Source organism: Ptychodera flava, chromosome 13, assembly GCF_041260155.1.
Source record: "Ptychodera flava strain L36383 chromosome 13, AS_Pfla_20210202, whole genome shotgun sequence".
NCBI lineage: Eukaryota > Metazoa > Hemichordata > Enteropneusta > Ptychoderidae > Ptychodera > Ptychodera flava.
In genome coordinates this window covers 41,010,795-41,032,012 of record NC_091940.1, presented here as the reverse complement: position 1 = coordinate 41,032,012, position 21,218 = coordinate 41,010,795, and the positions used below count along the sequence as shown (strand labels likewise).

Here is a 21,218-nt window from a genome sequence, read left to right as displayed (position 1 = left end):
TTTCATTGACTGCTGAGATGACTCAAGATTTTCTCTGGCTAATTCACATGCTTTAGAGAGTTTTGTACGAAAATCTGACACATATTGCAAAATATTCAGACAATCATCATCGTCTGATAGGAATTTCTCTTTAATGAGCTTAAGTGGGCCACGGACTGTATGTCCAAATACAAGCTCAAATGGGCTAAAACCAAGAGACTCTTGAATTGACTCTCTAACAGCAAAGAGCAGAAAATGAATTCCTTCATCCCACTGCTTCTCTGTGTCAAAACAGTAGGTCCTAATCATGTTTTTCAAAGTTTGATGAAATCGCTCAAGAGCACCCTGACTTTCTGGATGATAGGCGGATGGCCTATACTGTTTAATGCCTAGCTGATCCATTACTTGTTGAAAAATACCAGACATAAAGTTGGAGCCTTGATCGGACTGGACACATTTAGGGAGGCCAAATAAAGTGAAAAATTTGACTAAAGCTCTCACTATAGTCTTTGTCTTTATGTTTCTCAGTGGTATGGCTTCTGGGAACCGAGTTGATGTACACATAATTGTCAACATGTACTCATTTCCTGATCTTGTTTTTGGTAGGGCCCAACACAGTCTATTAGTATCCTACTAAATGGTTCTTGAAATGCAGGAATTGGTTGTAAAGGGCCTTTGGAATGGTCTGATTTGGCTTTCCTACCATTTGACATGTGTGACAAGTTTTACAGAAATGTGCTACATCCTGCCTGAGATTAGGCCAATAAAAGTGACTGAAATTTAACATTGGCTTGTAAATGGGGTTCTTTGGAATGGCGATTCGCTTTCCTACCATTGACATGTTGGACAAGTTTTACAGTAATGTGTTACATCCTGCCTGAGATTAGGCCAATAAAAGTGACTGAGAATTTTATGATAAGTTTTCCTGACTCCTAAGTGACCAGCCCAGGGCGTTTCATGGGCCAGGCGCAATATTTCAGCACGGTAGGGTTTGGAACCACAATTTGATGTTTTATAGCCCAATCGTCATCAACCAAAACATCTGGAGGTCTCCATTTACGCATGAGAATACCAGATTTTGTATAATAGGAAACAGAGCTATCTGAAGTTTTACCTTCATCATCTACCCTGTCAAACAAAGACAAAATATCTGGGTCTTTGTGTTGTTCTGCAATGAGATTTGATCTAGAAAATGTCTGACTTTGGTCAGCAGAAGTTTTACTGGAAGTTTCAAATCCACGAGGGATAACGGAATGATCCGTGTCAAACACCTGACTGAGAAAGGTGTCATTTAAGTCAACATCTGTGACATTATTTTTGAGAGTATTTTGATTCTCGGAAGTTTTCTTTGACATGGCTCGAGTAATGGCACATGAAGGAAATAAATCGGGTATCTCTTGTTCAATTGGCTCTGGATCCTGATCTAAACTAGGATTATCAGTCACAAGTGGATTAGTAATGACCTTGTCCCCAGCAAGGTCGTTTCCGAGAAGAAGGTGAATCCCTTCAAAAGGCAAAAAAGGCCTAATACCTAAAGTCACAGGTCCAGAAACAAAGTCCGAAGACAAATAGACATTATGGAGAGGAACAGGAATGTAGTCATTGCAATCTACCCCCTTAATAAGAACTTTAGAACCTGAAAATGACTTTTCAGAAAACGGCAGGGTATCTGCAAACAAAAGAGACTGGGAAGCCCCGGTATCTCTTAAAATTTTGACAGGGGTAGCGGAAGAGAAATCACTAGAAAGTGATATAAAACCATTATGAATAAATGGCTCGAAAATACCCATAATGCTATCTTGAGAAGAATTGACCTTGACCTCATTAATTGGGGATAAGAGGGGTTTAACCTCAGAAAATGTGTTGCACACATTATTAGACTCTAATTGAGTTGATGAAGAAATAAAGCCGGTTGGCTTAGATCCACTTTGACCACTTTGACCTTCACGTTTTCTTTTCAATTTGAGACAATCTGACATTAAATGGCCGTCTTTTTACAATAATTACAAGAAAGTGTACCAAACTGTTTTCAGAAGGAGATTGAGACTTGGGATCTGATGATGTGGGAGTGTTACTTGAACTCTGTGAACTGTTGTCATTTGATTTCCTACTGTCCTTTGAAAAATTCTTGGATGAAAAGGAGGAGTTAAATTTACCTGCATTGCTTCTGTATGAAAAGGACTGGGATGGTTTGCTGAGAAATGACGATTTGTGGGTCAATGAATAATCATCGGCCAAACGTGCAGCAACCTCCAATGTATCTGCCTTTTGTTCATTGATAACGTCTTGATGTCACTCCGGATGCACCTTTTAAATTCCTCAATCAAAACAAGTTGTCGTAATTTGTCATAATTCTGACTGACCTTTTCAGACGAACACCAACGATCAAACAGTTGTTCTTTTGTTCGAGCAAATTCAACGTAAGTTTGATCTTTCACCTTCTCACAATCCCTAAATTTCTGACGGTAAGCTTCAGGCACCAACTCATAACCCTTGAGAATTAATTCCTTCACAGAATCATAATTTGAAGCCTGCTCTACTGACAACTGAATGTAAATTTCTCTGGCTTTACCCACCAAAGCACTCTGCAAAAGCATAGACCAGGACTCCTTAGGCCAATTCAGACTCTGAGCAATTTTCTCAAAATGAAGGAAATATTTATCAACATCCTTTTCTTGGAAAGGGGGAACTAACCTGAAATGCTTAGTGATGTCAAACTTGTCTGAAGGGAAGAATTTTCCTGACTGTCCAAGCTCTAAACGTTTTATTTCTACCTGTAATCGCTGTTCTTCTAATCGCAATTCTTTTTCTCTCTGTCTTTCTTCCATTTCTAATCTTTCCTGCCTTTCTTTTTCTTTCATTTGTAATTCCATTTTCTTATTTCCAAATCTGCCTGTATTTCTAGTTTTCTTAGTTCAAAAGTAGACTCGGGCTCATAATCTTTCAAGGTGGATTCCTCAAATTGGCCTAAATCAACTAAATGTTTGCAATAATGTACTGTATTTCCCTCTTGCGCATGGATCTTTTGACTTCTACTTTAAGGAAATTGGCCAGTGCTATGAGATCGTCTTTTCTGAGGGAATCAAATGTGTCCTGATCAAGGTCATCCATTTCCTCTGGTTTAAATTCCGCCATGATTAAATTTTGCTGAGTTCACAGTATACAGTAGTTTTGAAAAGGCTGTCAAAATGTTGTCAAACGGCTCAAAATATTCGTATCCCGGACAAGCCCCCAATTTGTTACGTGCAGAGGATACGAACAAAAGGGTGAACTCAGCAGTTAACGTTTAAACAAAATTTATTACGAAAATAAAACTAATTGCTAAGTCAGGGATAGAGTACAAGCTTTAAAAGTGTACAGACTACTTATCTCAGCTGGGACGGCAAAGCTCCAGTCTCAGAGTTGTAACAGTCAGTCGGATGAATGAACAGTCCTTTGGCTTGCAGGCTTGAAGCTGCACAAAGTCCACAGTATAAATCCAGCGTTGGCAGTGAAGGTCTTGAAAAGTCTTGAGAATGACTACTGCTGGAGTTTAGTAACACACAAGAGACACGATCCCAAAAGTCTGACTGGAAGCTGAGCACGTCCCTTTTATAAAGGCATATAAGAACAATCTAGAACTTTTATTGACATGCTAATTACTGTTCTAAAATTATCTCCCTTACACAACTAATCAACTTTCCAGAACATTCCAAACATGACTAATTGAATTCAAGGTTGTGAGGTCATCAAGGGCAGTGACCTTGAGAATGTTCTAGACTAATTGAACTCAGGTCATGATGAGTGTGGGGGAAATGACCTACATAACACTATAAAGTTCAAAATGTTTCTTTGGATGTTGAAACATGTTAGCATAGTGTGTCACAAATCAACACACCAAACAGCGATATTCATGTAAGAACCTGCTTGATTTCCATGGACTTTCTGGTCGCCCATCACACTGGTATGCCTGTTTCCCCTCTGGCTTCCGAAAATACTTAGTAAATTTACAAATTCAGTCTCAAAAGCTTAAGTAAATTTCTAAATTGTTAGTAAACTGGGAATTTGCAAAGTGAGACACTGTACAAGCAAAAGGCAACATCTATTTTATATGGACTGAATGATGGTACAAACACAAATTAATTCTTCATAAAATAACACCTTTATTGTCATCCTTCAATCAAATCTCAGGTTCAAATAGAGCTTTCACAAGTTTCAGACAAATCTACAAATGTGCAGTCTCTAGCTGAAGCAAGACAGCAGTTGCCATTCTCCTTCATTTGAGCATGTTTCAACACTAACTGTTGTCTTTTGCGATAGAGGTGCAACCTATATAATCATGTCTCGCCTTTTGCACCATTCATACATTACATCATGACATGTCGTTCTCTGTCATGCTAATGCCACATTAGAGTTATCTGAAGAGAAATTAAATTTGATTTTAGCAAACAATATAACATGAAAAGTAGACATGACATGTCAAAATAAACTTTATCAATTCAAGTCAACAGTCTTGAAAATATGAGACATAGAAATACAAATGCAAAGCTTGTAGAGATGAATTAGCAAACTCATTAAAGTTATTCGTTGTAGAAAGTGCCAGTCTTGTCCCACACTCTCACGAACATTCAGAAGTAGTAAGTGAACATTTACAGTGGTCATAAACAGTGATAAGTAGTAACATGCCAAAAAATAACAAGCCAAAAAATACTGTATTTACTATTACTAAATATGGATGACTGCAGAAGTTTCATATGAATTCACTGACATCGCCAAATTATGGTACAAATTATAAATAAAATTTTGATTGACTTTGTCAGAAATGATTTTATGTTCCTATCATAAATTGATTACAATGCACTTTCAATACTATATAGTGTCACTTGCATTACATGAAATACCTCTCGGTAGTCGTGTTAGTTCAACCATGGTGTTCACGTGACAAAGTCTCATAACATAGCTCACTATATGTCCCAGATACCTTTGATGAGTGACCTATTTGAGCCGCTTGATTTTCAAAGTCGCTGCTGACATGTACAGTATGCATATAGGTACAACTTTGTGTACTGACCTTCAATGTTCAGTTCCGTTTCTGTATCCTCTTAGGGCTTCTTTGTGTCTGTTATCTTGTTTTCTAAGCTATCTGCTTTCTTTTCACTCCCGTCTTACTTGGTATACACAGTTGTAGTCCGTCTACATTTCGAAAATTCCAACAGAAAATGGCCAGCCGATCCTTAGTACTTGCATGCTGGATAAAACTTACTGAGGAATAGTGGTTTTGTTTGGGCATTTTCTATGGCCAAAAACACTTCCAGAAATCCACTCCTGACCAATCAAATTTGATGTTACGAAACAATGGCAATTTTCTATCGTGGCTGAGGCTAGGGGGTCTTACATGGCTCATTTACTGTAAGGTCGTCCGAAAACTGTCACACTGAGTGTAGTATTTTGACAGCCGTACCGCGGCTACTTACTAAATATCTGTTGAAAAAGAGTGCTAAATATCGTTGTTTTTCAGGTCAACAAGTGATTGAATAAAAAAAATGTGTCACGAAATGGTAAAGCAACAACTGATAAATAAGTAACTTTTCTCAAGAGTAACTTGAAACGCCTCGCCTGAAACAAAATTTCATCCCGTTTCACAGAAACTTACTGCGTTTTCGAGGGCTACAGCTATGAATCATAGGTCCGGGGAATCCCCGCAAAAATAGCTCACACTTGTCCAAAACATTGACTCAGCTTGTCAAAAATATTTTTCTTTTGTAGATAAATAATTACATTTCTTATTTTTTTATTTCGTTTGTTAATTAAAAGTCATTTTAATGTTTTTAGATGCTTTAAAAAATTCAAAACCCGCTAAAAAGCGACTATTTGGCCAAAATTCAACCGAAAAACACGAAACCACGCTCGAATCATGGGCTATTTCTGTATGAATACTCTCAGTCTCTTTACACTTCGTTACACTCTAATGCGAAGGAACGTGTATGCTGTGTATACACATGTACAGCCCAGTGGGCTAAAAACGGCCACTCTCGCCGATACACGATTTTTGCATCGCAATTTTCATTCATTTTCGCTCGTATGACTTTGAAACTCCAGGAAACGACTGAGAAGAAAGGGTTACCTTGAATTGTTGAGGTATTTGCTGATAATTTGCCAAATTAAGCGAGAAAAAAACACTACGAAAATTCCCACATGCTTACACACTGAGCGTTTTCAGCATACAGTCTAGACTGAGGTTTCTTGCACGATCGCGCCGATGAAATGGGAAGCTGAAATTTTCGCTCGTAATTTTACTAACTGGCATTAAAAAATTGTAAATCCACTCAAAAATTCGTATTTTTGACATATTGTAAACCCATGAGGAACGTAATTCATTCTCCCCTGCACAGTATAAAGGAGATCGGAACGGCTTGACAAAGACCACAAACAAACGCAAGATCAATAATTTTCACATGTCCGTCCACCAATCTTGTATTATTTACACTGACAGGACAAAAAACAAATTGTCCATACCTCTATTATTATAACAAGGCATACTCAATGATTAAATTCATCATATTATAATAATATTATGCTATCTTTGGTTTTCTTCCTGCGTATAACACAACTTCAGCCTCGCCTTTCCAACCACCAGAAAAACACGACCCCTATCTACACTGTAAAAGTCAAACCATTTCACAATGACATTATCAGCTCATGAGCGTCGATCGACACCCGCGTATATCACTGCCCTTTCCGTATACGAAGGCAAATAGCATTACACGCCCACCTCAAGATATCCACCAAACTTTGACATCGTTCAACAATATCATCCTACATTTCCTGCACGGTGCGAGACGGTATTCTGACAACAAACCACGGAACCACGCAAGATCAATCATGGATGTCCCATGGATCAATAGTTTTCACATGTCCAGCAATGTCATAGTTTACACTGACGGGACAAAAAACTTCAAAATTGCATGGACGTTGTAACGTAAATGCACAATTCTGTGGAGGGTCTAGTCTAGTCTATCGCGTTTTCTTGCAAACAGCGTAATAACGGTACGCATACGGCAGGCCGGTGGGCCATCGACTTCCGGGTTCTACCTCCACGGTACACGGTAACTGTATCACCGAGAAGGTATTCTCACCACAAACGCAAGATCAGTATTTTTTTACACTGACAGTTCAAAAAGCTTCAAAATTGATCGAGCATTGTCTATCGCATTTGCTTCGACCTCTGGGTTCAACCTGCACAGTGCATGGTATCTGTATCCCCGAGAGGACTTCCTCGCCACAAACGCAAGATCGACAGTTTTCACAGGTCCACTACACCATGGTTTTTTACATCCATGACTACACTGACAACAAAAACACTTCAAAATTGATCAAGCATAGACGTTCTAACGTGAATGCATTATATCGCATTTCCATGTAGGCCAATACACACACACACGTACGCTCTAACTTTCATTTTATCATTATTTCATGTACAAAACACTCGCGTTTCCTTCTCGAGGTAATTTCGTGGTCGTAGCGTGACAAAATAGTTTTATGGAAGTGTTGACAGTGTGATCACGTGGTGTGACAAAATAGTTTTACGGAAGTTGTTGACGGAAATGACGTCAATTTTGCCTCTCCCAACTCTATAAGCTTCCTCAGTTACGTAACTTCGTCGCTAAAAATGCACATACGGAAATGTTTATGTTACCAGGTTCAATTTATAAAACTCAAGGACATTACAACTGTAGTTAGCCTAGTCTGGCAGAGACCCTGCGATTCGCATTCTTCCCTGTCAAATAGTTGGAACACGCGCGCGCCCTTCAAGGACCTGACGCGAATCCCACGGTCTGGACGTTCTTGCAAGCGACCGGTTGGATTTCTGCCTGATCCGGGCACTATATAGAACTCCATGCACGCATCCGTCAATTAAATCAAATGACAAGTACCATAGCAAAATAAAATTAAAAATGACAAATAAAAACATACTGCGTGTATAGGTCTACTAGCTACTAGTATAACATTCTCTCTGCCCAGTTTAAGTTATTTCTTTTGACATCACTACCCTTATGAATATTCATATCCTTCCAAGAACCGACAGTCGCTGTGTCTGGCGGCGCGTCCTCTCACAGCTGCACAGCCTAGCCTTCGAATGCAGGCCCATCGCGGCACGCACAAAACAAGGCACAGCGACTGTGCAGAGTCTACAGTTAGCCTAACAAAAAGTAAAAACAAGCCTTCGACATTTCAGTGCACAGTGTCAGTACAGAGGTGTTTACAGCCCAATTTGATATTAATTATTCATCAAAAATTTTCTTGTACTTTTATTTCAATTTCAGGATCACCATATCATCCTGTTTGTTTACACTGAGAACAGCCATGTCAACAAGTGTTTGTTTACACTGAGAACAGCCATGTCAACAAGTGTTTGTTTACACTGAGAACAGCCATGTCAACAAGTCTTTGTTTACACTGAGAACAGCCATGTCAACAAGTCTTTGTTTACACTGAGAACAGCCATGTCAACAAGTGTTTGTTTACACTGAGAACAGCCATGTCAACAAGTCTTTGTTTACACTGAGAACAGCCATGTCAACAAGTCTTTGTTTACACTGAGAACAGCCATGTCAACAAGTGTTTGTTTACACTGAGAACAGCCATGTCAACAAGTGTTTGTTTACACTGAGAACAGCCATGTCAACAAGAATTTGTTTACACTGAGAACAGCCATGTCAACAAGTCTTTGTTTACACTGAGAACAGCCATGTCAACAAGTCTTTGTTTACACTGAGAACAGCCATGTCAACAAGTGTTTGTTTACACTGAGAACAGCCATGTCAACAAGTGGTTGTTTACACTGAGAACAGCCATGTCAACAAGTCTTGTTTACACTGAGAACAGCCATGTCAACAAGTGTTTGTTTACACTGAGAACAGCCATGTCAACAAGTCTTTGTTTACACTGAGAACAGCCATGTCAACAAGAATTTGTTTACACTGAGAACAGCCATGTCAACAAGTGTTTGTTTACACTGAGAACAGCCATGTCAACAAGTGTTTGTTTACACTGAGAACAGCCATGTCAACAAGTGTTTGTTTACATTGAGAACAGCCATGTCAAGAAGTGATGCACTGGTAACAAAACTGTCCACTCACAGGACCGCTAATATTGTATGTCAAGAGTCTGCTTTGTAGCCCAAGTATTTGCAGGAGCTTTTACTGGTACTTGAAATTCAAGGACTTCAATGAAACTAGCATAGGAAACTACATGATGCAATCTACCATCACAGTGTCAGTACTATGCAATCCAAAGTATCCCTTTAGTGCAATATTGGCAGTATGAGTGACAACCATTTTTGTTTGTTGTAACTTTTACGTGTTTTTCAGGATCATCTCATAACTGATACATTTAACATCAGTGTTCTCGCTAAAAGCCGGCAGCCGGCAAAAATAGCCATCTGGGGAGTCTCAAAAACACATGACCTGCCGGCTGGTTTCACAGATGTAAAGTACTAAATCTCATATTTTCACTGAAGCCTTGTGTAATTGGCCGTAAAATGTCTGAAGTAATGAAAAAAAAACCAATTTAAACTTGCCAAAACACATCGTGATAAAACCCAGACATCGTACATCCATAAACAAAAGAACCTACATTAGACCTTGCATACGTATGTATCATCCCAATCAGATTGAGCGTCCTTGCGTAGGCTTTCCGACACATGAGTTACATACCATAAGATTTCACGAGATGTAATAATTGCAGTGATTGGTGGAAGCATTTACAAGCCCTCTAACATGCCTAAGGGGTCATATGTGAATTTTCTCAAATTACAGACGCAATGGCAACGAAAGTTTGAGCGAGCGGAACTTGTGAAAAAGAAATCAAACGATATTCAACACTACATGTACTTTACTAAAAAACAAAAATTAGGCAAAGGTAAACGTGAAAGTGAATCAGGTGTTTTTGAAATGTAACCAGCATATTTTTCTTGTACTGGATTGGGGATATGGCCATGTGTAATCAATCAACATCGCATCATGTCCTGGTGGGCCATCGGCCAAGTTTACTTTATAGGGTATCACTCCCACAGGGTCGTTTAAGGCTGTAGTCGTAAAACAAATTGTCTGAATCTTATCATGTGCTTGGCGTTCTGTTTTTATCCCATTTGCTTCATCACCAGTAAAGTGTTATTTCCTTTGCAAAAGCATAGCAAACAGTAGCATCAAGCAATTAGAATTTAGAAGACGTAACATGAGAAATGTTTAGAGTATAACTCCATTTGTACATGGGAGTAGAAGGGGAAATGATTAGTGTTAACCCTTTGAGCACCAGTCATTTTTTGTCACCTTTATAAAATAACCTAGCCATTGTTTTTAGCCAAAAAATTTGATTAAAGAGGTGTAGCCAATGAAAAGGGATGTCTATTTGGTCAAAAAGTATTTTCAAAATGACAGAAAAATTCATAAAAATTACTAAAATTTTGACAGGGAAAAATTACAGCACTCGATCAAAGGGTTAAAGTGTAGCTTTAAAGGCCAAGTTACACGAGGCAACTCGCCGAGCAACACGATGAGCAACGCGGTAGGCAACGCATCAAGCGACGCGACTGGAACAGTTACACGAGGCAACTCGTTAGGCAACTTGTCGCCAGTTTCCTTACAAAAGATTACGGTGCGCATGCTAGAAGAGCGGACGCGACTTTGTTCGTGGCGGCCCATTATCAAAACGGTCCTCTAGATCGTGACAAACGGCAATATGGCTCGACCACAAAAATAGTAATATTTCGTTGAATTAAAGGAAACTCATAATAATAATCTACGAATCGGATTAATGAAGGATATTTTCGAAAAAATTACTAGATGTGATAATCAAACATATAAAAACTCCAACTAAATAATTGTACAGCTAGAATTATTTCGAATATTCTTATAGAGACATGATTGTCATGTCGAGATGGCTTCACGGGTATGCTTGATTGGTAACATAGGCAGATAGGGTAAGGACAGAATTAACAGAAGCAGGGTGGTGCGATTGAAATATTAACTGGTTGCCTTGAAAATTGTGACTCTCCTCCAAACTTGCATACGAAATTGTGGCCTTCCTCTTAAGTCATGAACCTCCCGTCTTGATTTTAATGCCAGAACATATATAAAAGTGATAATTATTATTTTCTAAGAATTATTAATAATTCGATATTAACGGGAAAATGGTATTCCCCCTCCCGAGCCATAATGGAGGAAAGAAAACTTTGTACAAAATAATGTACGATACAACAAAAAGCCGAGTACACTATGGAGTGAAAAGTTTACTTGAGTCCATGATTGTCCTGCAGGGGGTACACTATTTTGGTTAATAGTTTTGGCATTACCAGGGAATTTATAAAACATCTGAGGCCACAATACGAGACATTTGGATATTTTATCAGTAATTATCTGGGGAATAACGTCACAAATTCTCTGTATTGACAATGATGTGATTTAATTTTATCTAAAGATTAAAATTTGACGGCACAGTGAAACAGCAATAAGCTCAAATCAGAATGAGAAATTTCAAAATCAACTTTTCCGCGACACTGTAAAAAGGCTAGCTTGTGGTCATGAGGAGGGTGGTCACGCCGACCGCGGCCTTCCATTGTAGAAACTTGAAAATTTGGCTATTGAAATGGTGTCATTTTGTGGCATTTTCGGTGCATTTCAGACATGTAAAAGCCATGAGTATTAGCTGTTCTGCAACACAAAATCGATGAATACTTTGTGACAGATCATGGTGCAATGCAACGGTGCAGTGTTTAGGGACGGGTGTTGTCAAGTGCGTTCAATGACAGAAATATCGGTCACGTATCGATTAAAGCCCGTCCTGGAATATGCGTATCAGTCATCATTAATGCACCAAATAAGGACATAGTTTTTAAATAAATAAAAAAAAATAACTTAGATATTTTTAGGTTTGCCAAAAGTTCTTATAACACGTAACCCGAAGTGACAATCGTGTGAATGATGGCATATTTTATTCTGGGGAACTTTGAAATACGCTCCGAATAAAATTTGAATTAATAAACTGCATATATTAAGTTATTAAAATGCAAATTATCAGCTCATGGTTAAGGTTAACGGGTACAAAACATTGTCGTACAATAGGTCATATGTTCATTATTCTAGCAATTTCTGCAGCTTACCAGTGAGCGATCGTTGAATCGCACAGTCTATGAATCCATGAAGCATAGAATGCATCATGGAGGGCAAAGATGTCTGGCGTCTTGAACCTTTCACGTTCGTAAGTTACAATTAACGTGAGTCTTTTTATTCTGTCAGGCCCATTATTCCATAAAAAAACTTGAAAATTGCTTGATTGATCGGCTTCAAAAGTTCATCAAAAGCACCAAGAATTAACAATACGTAAAACAGTTTTAGAAGAGCTACTAATTGGATGATAGTGATTTTACCATACAGACTTAGCTTACGCTTTGACCAAAGTTTCAAAACGGTCTTAAGCCTTTCGATTTTTTTCTCCCAGTTAAGTAGAAGTCTTAAACGGTCATAACCAAAGTAAATCCCTAATATTTTTTATGAAGATTCCAAATTCAAACCACTCGAGGTGTCACCTACCGCCTCCACTTATCTGCCTTGAAAAAAGGCAATTTTTGTTCTCTTTAGTAGTTATCCCTCCTCATGGTGAGAATGACCTGGTGTAGGCACAAGCAAAATAACACTTCCCTATTCGTCGTTTCGCAAAACATCTCGCAAATTGTCTGTTTTGATGTACAATCTATTGGAGCCTGGCATGTCTATATGTGCTCGTCGGTAAATTAGGGATGAAATAATTTCGATTAATTGATTAATTCTTTGGTTTAAGAAAAATATATTGACATTTTTCTTTGATGTATAGGCCTAAGAGGAAAATACTTATATCACGATGACGTCACGGTGACGACGCTCGAGCATATTAGTCAGAAAGTTTTATTTCCACATTGTCTTTCGTTGTGCTGATTGTATTCTCTGTGTCGTCCCGACCTGATCGATGCTTTCGATACGTGTAAATATCAGTCCATATATAAGGACAACGGAGAATATTGATGGCTCCTCAGGAGAAATTATCATTCAGCAGTTTATCTTATATTGAAGCGGTTATCCACCAGTTTACCGAAGATTGAAGTAGAGTTGATAGAGAGGGTGGATATTTTTTGGATTTGTCTATAGATTTATTGATTTATTGACATATTGATTGGTTGATTGTTTTTTACAGTTTATAGTTTATTTCCTGTTCGAGTTTTGTAAATTTATATGTACTAACAAGTTACAATCGATGAGCGCAAACAGGATCACTGTTCTGCGCATGAGTAGAGGTCAAAGGTTTCTTCAGGCGACGCGACACATGTGTGTACACGGGGCAACTCGTCCAAGCGACGGGCGACGCGTCGCCTGAAAAACCGACATGTCGGTTTTCCGGGCGACGTCGCCTGACCACCTCGGGCGACGCGACGATATCGTACAAACAAAGCAACACGGCGGGCAACTCGCGTTGCCTGTCGTGTTGCTCGTCGCGTTGCTCAACGAGTTGCCTCGTGTAACTCGGCCTTAAAACACTGGGTCTAATTTTTTTTTCATCTCGTTTCTAGTATGTTATTTCCTTTTCAATATACTTTTTTTCATTTCCCGTACGTGATATTTTTTCAGGTCAATATTTTTCATTTCATTTCTGGTACATGTATGTTTCTTTTAATTCCAAAATATTATATTTCATTTCTAGTTTTCCCGTCTTTAGTCCAGTGGTTGTTGACACTGGAGTACAGGTTAACATTGCCACAAATGTTGCTGCTGAAGTAGATTTAGCCACTTGTATTTTAAAATTTGAAGCAGTTAGCAGATTATTATGATGATCTTTCAGATGCAGATGATGATGATTTTTGTGATGATGATTACTGATGAAGATGAACTGAAAATATATGCTACAAACCTTTATTTTGATAAAATTTGTTAACATCTCTACAAATTTTACGGAAAATCAGGTATGCAAGTGTCACCAAATGATCACAATCACAAGTACTCAAACAAAAAATCTCCAGCGATTGGGATGGGGGAACCCCCCTCAGTCGCTCCGCTCCCTCGCCGTCTGATATTTTATTTCAACCGCCTGAACTAAAACTTAGAGATAACCCAAGTAACATGCATAACTCAATAAGTAATCCATGCTAATAAACATTTCCCTGATATGGTGACATTGTTAAATGGGTATAACCATATATAGAAAATAACTGACTCCCAGGAGTGTGATGTTATATAACACATATTTGCATGTAGGAAGTCATTCATAAGACGAGAGTGAGACCTCACAGAAATAAAAACTTAATTTTTAAACATAGTCATACAAGACATTTGTGATACCTTACTAATGAGTGTGTGTAAGTCATGGTATGAATTGAACTTACCTTTTCGTTTGACTTTCCTGCCACTTGTCAATGGATTTTGATCAGCTTGGTTGTACCTGTACTGACTAAATGCACCCTGGCTCTGCTGGAACAGCACCATGTCAGTCAGTGAACTCAGATTTTTTCCTGATAGTTTCAATTCTTTCACTTCGGTGTATTCAAGGCTTGTGAGAAGGGCCTGGATTGGAGGGCAAACATTGGAACATATTTAAAAAATACTGTCAAGGACAGTGTGCTCATATTTGGTTTGAATTGGTCCATCAAGAAATATTGAAACTAGAAAAACAAGAATGACAAAAGTAAATAAGGTCTCAAACTTTAGATACTGGAGGTCAACTTTAGGAATAGGCTTAGCAGAGGAATGTTTCAACACAGTCCTTCATGGTTTCAGCAGGTCTGCCAATATGTATCAGTTCATGAACAATGACAGAAAATGACTCAAGGTCAGTGGAGTAGCCTTTTTCAGTCACTGCAACAACTCCTACACATAATAGGTACACTGCATACAAATAGGTTAGAGATTATAAAATCTCCAACTCAGATGTGTGGGCTGTTTCAGTTAATGCCACCACTCCCACACATTTGCAGGATTTCCCCTTTTTCTTACCCCATTTGTATATTTTTGACACTGATGTGTTCATTTGCACAATGTCACATCTCAACCCCTGGGTCTACCTGTCCACCAAATACTGTGATGGTGGGTGCAGCGGTTTGGGAGCTTTTGCGTTTGACGGACATACATCCGCACGTACATATAGACATACATACAGACGCCACCGACTCACCATATAAGCTCTTTTTGGTATTTATATACATACCAAATATGAGCTAAAAAGTAAAAACAATTTTCAAAAATTTTATGAATCATGCATGCGTGTTACATTTCAATGCATCTCTTTAAATTCATGAAGCAATGTGACCCATTTGTATTCATTGGACTTGTTTTCTTTGATCTTGTTGCTTCCTCTTTTATAAAGTGTAACTGTTGATCTATTACATTTTGTATTGATTTCATTTTCTTCTTCTTGGACAAGACCATTTCTTGATTGGTATTGATAGTCAGACTTGTAAAATATAGAAATTCTTTAACAACTTTCATTTGGTAGCAATACTTGAAATATTGTTATTTGTAAATAACTGACAATGCTACTCACCTGCAAAATGTAATCTTTGTGTGTAACTTTGATGTTTGATGAAATGATGTATGATGACCGCAGATGAAGAACCATGTAGACAACATTTGACGGCATAAACTGTGCTGCACTGCCATCATGTAGACATATCCTCAACCAAAGTTCATCATCTTTCGTCCTGGTGTGTAAATCCTGTTTTCAAAATATTTCAAATCAGACACAGGGAGGTATGAACAAATTCATGTAGCACCTGGTGCCACTCAGACAAGTGATGTTGACTGAACTGTTTATTATACATACATGTAGTTCCACTAGACTTTTACAGCCCTTAATGTGCTGCTAAGTCCTTCTATTACATGCTGTAAATGATTGGACCAAGAGAGGCAAGGCTGCTGGTTCATGCAGCCAACAAAGTTGTAGATGTTGGCTTTGTGAATTAGCAGCCTCATGCTGCTTAGCCCTATCAGCCAACATAGGGCTGTGAATGTGATAGAGAGTCTAACAGTTGCACTGACATTTATTGGTCTGTCAGATTTGTTAGTGTACCCTTATTCTGTGCAACAGAGGCTCATGTTCACTACAGCATTTCTTCACAAAGGCACCATACTCAGCTGAGACTTAAAGCAGTGGCACCAGCTAAAGAGCATTCATAAGTTCAAATTTCCATACCATCAGCAAAGTTTGGCTATACATATGATGAACAATACGGTAATTATACATAAACACATTAACCCTTTTTTGGTCAAGTCATGGAAAATCAGCATCAAAATCAAGGTATCGAGCAGATCACTGTAACACGTCATACCGGTATATGTACATGTAACTGCCAAGTCAAGTCAGCAACACACTCCATATTATCTTAGTCAGTTTACTTCTACTGGTATATCTGTTTTAGCAGCTCTCTGATGGGTGAGTGTGATGCAAAAAGTATGATGTGGGACATATTATACTTTACTGATTTTAACCATCTTGATCTGATGGCAATTATGGAGTCACTTCAAAGGAAGTTTGATTTCAGCAATAAAGCACACCCAGCGACAGTATAGCACGTACGAGATTTTGATCAGTTCACGACATATATGCACTCGCTATTGCTCTTGCATGTATGTCGTGAACTGGTCAAAATTGAGTGGTATACCATTGCTGGGTGTGATTTATTGCTATTATATCATAACAGTATATTGAAATTCTGGTGTGGAACGTAAAAAACGGATTTTTGGTCAAGCTGAGAGCTCGCGCGTATGCCAGCCGTGGTATATCGCCAATATACCACGGTTCTTTTCGCGTCTCGACCAATCAGATGGCTGTATTTGCGCCATCAATATACTGGTATGATATAATATACGATATACCATACTGTATAGATCATCTATTCAATGTCTTCCATTTGAGTAAACACTTAGATTTGCAATTTTGTTTAAATTGAATGCAGTGGTCTTTCAATTTGCGTAAAGAGATTGGAAAGAGAATATCATCCCTAGAAAGTCGTTTGAGTGGATTACAGAGGTCAGTGGACTACGTAAGTGATCATTTTGATGATTTTAGAAAACAAATGGAAGAAATCAAAACAAACGCTGAAGAGTTCAAGGCCTGCAACAACAGACTGCAGGATCAGCCACATACTACACAAAAGGAAGTAGAAAACACTCAAATTGAATTAGACCAACTCCAACATTACAATCATTGTAACAACCTCAAAATTCATGGAGTTCAAATCAGAAATGATGTAAACACCGACAGCGTAGCCATTCGAGTTGCTGCTGCAGTTGGTGTGAATATATCTCAGGCAGACATTGACATCAGCCACCGCTTACCAAGGAGTCAAGAACAACATCACAAACAGCAACAACAACCACCGCCTATCATTGTGAAATTCGTAAGGAGATCGGTTAGAGATAAAGTGTCTGTAATGCAAGAAAGCATTTGAATGGTAAAACTCCAAGCCATCTATCTAGAGCTAGGAAATGTCAACAATAATATCGACATCAATGAAAATTTCACCCTGACGATGACACAGCTATTTTATCAAGTAAATGAAAGAAGAAAACAGCTAGAATGGAAATTTATTTTGACGAACAACCACATGATCTATACAAGAAAAGATGAAAGCTCAGAAGTTATAGTTATTTTTTTGTCAAAGAACTTAAACCGAATGAACTAATTCTCCATAGAATTTCAACCCCAGGACTGTCACCAACTCTGCTGAACAAGAACATACTTTCAAATAACGTTGTGAGTCATTCTCTATTGATGACTTGAACCAAGGTAAACAACAAAACCACAGTTTGTTATTTTTATCAGTGTTACATTTAAACATAAGGTCCATTAGTAAATGCTTTGACAAGCTTCTCTCATTTCTAAGTATCCTGCAACATTATTCTCCTGTGATAGCTCTCTCAGAAACATGGCTAAATTATAGTATTGATTGTTCTATTTTTGAAATACCGTCATACCAGATGTACACCTGTAACTGAATATTCTAAAGGTGGTGATGTCACATTGTACCTGCATTCCTCATTAGGGGCCGTGGATAATTAAAGCAAATGCACGGTAAACGAAACTAAGTGCGTTTGGCCTCAAACCCCCCTCCTCCTAAACGAAAGTTTGGAAGTGTGAAAATCCAACTCAGCCTCATTCTGTATCATACCTACAATCGGTAAATACGTCACTATGAATATATGGTATTTTCAATCAGATTTGAACCCACAACATACCAGTCATCAATTATTTCAAAATACCTAGCAAATAAAAAGGGCAGAGTGTATGTAGCTTTCATTGACTTCGAGAAAGATTTTGATAGAATTGACCATTACTGTATGTTTTACAAACTACTTAAATCTGGTGTAAATGGTAAAATGTAAAAAATTATCTTCTCGATGTATCAAAATGTCATATCCCGTGTACGAACACCGAATTGTATTACTGAGTTATTTAACTGTAGTTATGGTGTCCAGCAAGGTTCAGTGCTTTCACCTTTTTTCTTTTCCATGTTTGTAAATGATATTGGGGAAGCACTACATACACATTTTTCTGGAGTTGATATTGGTGTTTTGAAAATTATTTATTTACTTTTTGCAGACGACCTTACCTTAAGTAGTAGTTCTAAAATTAGTCTACAACGTTTATTCAACAAATTGTATGATTACTGTAGTAAGTGGAAACTGAAGAAACTAAAGATATTGTATTTAGGAGGGGTGGGAGCCTTAAGAATTATGAGAAGTGGTTTTATGATGGGGAAAAGGTGGCAATTACTTCTTTTCAAAGTTATTTGGGCATCGTTTTATCTTGGACTGGCAAATGGTTCCAAGCACAGAAATGCTTGAGTGACCAGGCCAACAGGGCATTTTTCAGCTTGAAAAGTTGTTTGTGTAAGTTTGGAACCCTTCAACCAACACTAGCTTTAATAATTTGCGACAGTAAAATCTTGCCGATCCTCCTCTATGGCTCTGAAATCTGGGGCTTTCATCGTGCTAAAGATACGGAAAGGGTTCACAATAATATGCTGCGCTATATACCGGGTACTAAGTTTGTACACAAATACTTCAGTTGCTGCCATTAGAGGGGAATTGGGTCGAATGTCATTGAGAGTACCAACATTTTGTAAGATTATCAAATATTGGTTAAGAATTGTGAATTTGGATAAAAATAGACTCATTTACAAATGTTACGATTTTCAACTCAAGAATATTGGTGTACAAAAATATAACTTTTGGGCAAATGATGTTAAGCATTTGCTCCAGAGCTATGGCTTTGGAGAAGTTTGGGAGTAGCTACATGTAGGAGTTGGGAACGAGACTGTTTTTTTGAAAACATTTAAACAGCATTGTATAGACATAGATATACAGCTTTAGTCAAATGAAATGAATGCATCAAGAAAACTAGATACATATGCCACCTTTAAAAGAGACCTTACTTTAGAACCATATTTAACTTGTATTGACAAAGCTATCTTCAAAATTGCACTATGTAAATTTAGAACTTCTGCCCATAATTTGAAAATTGAATTCGGGCGCAAGAACAATATTCCAAGGGCATTAAGGATATGTGAATTGTGTGAAGAAGATCGCATTGATGACGAGTTTCACTTTTTACTTGTCTGTCCAATGTATAACAATCTGAGACAGAAATATATTCCATAATATTACTTTAATCCACCTCTTGTACATAAGTTTAAGATACTTTATCATCTCATAATACAAATACAATAAGGAAACTCAGTAGGTTTATTTTCTATGCAACAAAACTCAGAGATGACACTATTTATACTTAAGATAATATTTTTATTCGTTGCCTTGCTGTCATCTGTACATTTCTAGCGACCAGTTTATAATTTTTGCTTTTTGATTTGTACATTTTGGCCGGAGGCCATCAGTACTGAAATAAACTTATCTATCTATCTGTCTATAGTGGAGAAGCAACAGACAGAATTACCGGTACTCAGCCAAATAACGCATCACGCATACGCTCCCTCAACTGGCATACCCCCTCTAAAATCAATCTTTGTTCAGTGCCAACTCAACAAAAACGCAATGTATCCAAAATGGTTGTTACGTTATGTTACACCATGCACTGACCCACATGTACCAGTATGTCAAAAGAATGGTGCAGTGCAGCTGCCGTACTGGCCTGGCACACGCCAAACAGTACATGTACCGTATAGCGCGATATTTTGCGATACAGTAAAACATTGGAGCAAGATGTTGATATGAAAACATGTAGTGCAATTTTTGGGCACAGTAATCGAAATGCAGCCAAACCCCTCCCCCCTAAATGTGGAAGTTGCGTTTGCCGTGCGCATGTTTTAATTATCCACAGCCCCTTACCTCAGTTGGAAATTACAGATTTTCATAGTCAAAACTGTGAGTCACTCTTTATCGAATGTACCATTGCCATGAAAAAAGTGGTTATTGGTGTTGTTTAGAGAAAACCCAGCACTTCTATCATTGATTTCCTACGCAGCTTTGAAATAATCCTTAATGGTTTTTCACTGAAGGATAGAAATTGCATAATTGCTGGAGATTTCAACATTGATTTCAGTTCCAATTCATCTTCTGTGGCTTTGTATTCTTCACTTTTGCATTCTTACAGCTTTGAACAAATCATTAATATTCCAACGAGGGTAAACGAGCATAGCAGCACAACAATAGATCATCTGATCACCATCAATATTACAGATCATTACCTGCAATGTGCATGTATTGAAACAGGCAATACAGACCACTTAGCAACTATTGTACTTGTCAAAAACATGAAGCACGTTGCCAAGCCAGCTGACATATAATTTCGGTTTGATTTTTCTAGTTTTAACCGAGAGTCTTTTCTTTCTGATTAAGCTGATGTTTCATGGCAACCGGTTTTAGATTGTTGCAAATCTGAATACAGCATTTGATATTTTTTATGAACTTTTTCATAGAATAGCCTTAAAGCATGTCCCTAGAAAAACAAAGACCATAGAAAGTCCACCACAAAACCATGGTTGACAAAGGGTGTTCTCATCTCAGTAAGAAAAAAACATCTTTTCTCGAAAAAGAAAAGATCACCTCCAGTATGAATAGTAGTACATCAATACTTTCACTTTTTATAGAAACATCCTGACAAAAGTTCTTAGGTTTAAAAGAAGCAATATTATTATGATAGATTTAATTTTGCGATGGGTAACTCAGGTAAAATATGGAAGGTTATAATGAAATTTTGAATGGTAACAATTGTAAAGATAT

At 37.9% G+C, this 21,218-nt stretch overlaps 1 protein-coding gene across 2 annotated transcripts in view; it reads right to left on the bottom strand.

Annotated features, from left to right (window-relative positions):
- Positions 1-21,218, bottom strand: part of LOC139148464 (centromere protein N-A-like) — a 44,692-nt gene that overhangs the window by 7,248 nt on the left and 16,226 nt on the right. For both annotated transcript variants that reach the window (XM_070719925.1, XM_070719924.1), the window contains exons 5-6: positions 15,523-15,693; positions 14,369-14,546 (exon numbers count right to left, since the gene is read on the bottom strand). In XM_070719925.1, coding sequence (XP_070576026.1) covers positions 14,369-14,546; positions 15,523-15,693 — 349 coding nt within the window. The remainder of the gene's footprint in view (positions 1-14,368; positions 14,547-15,522; positions 15,694-21,218) is intronic.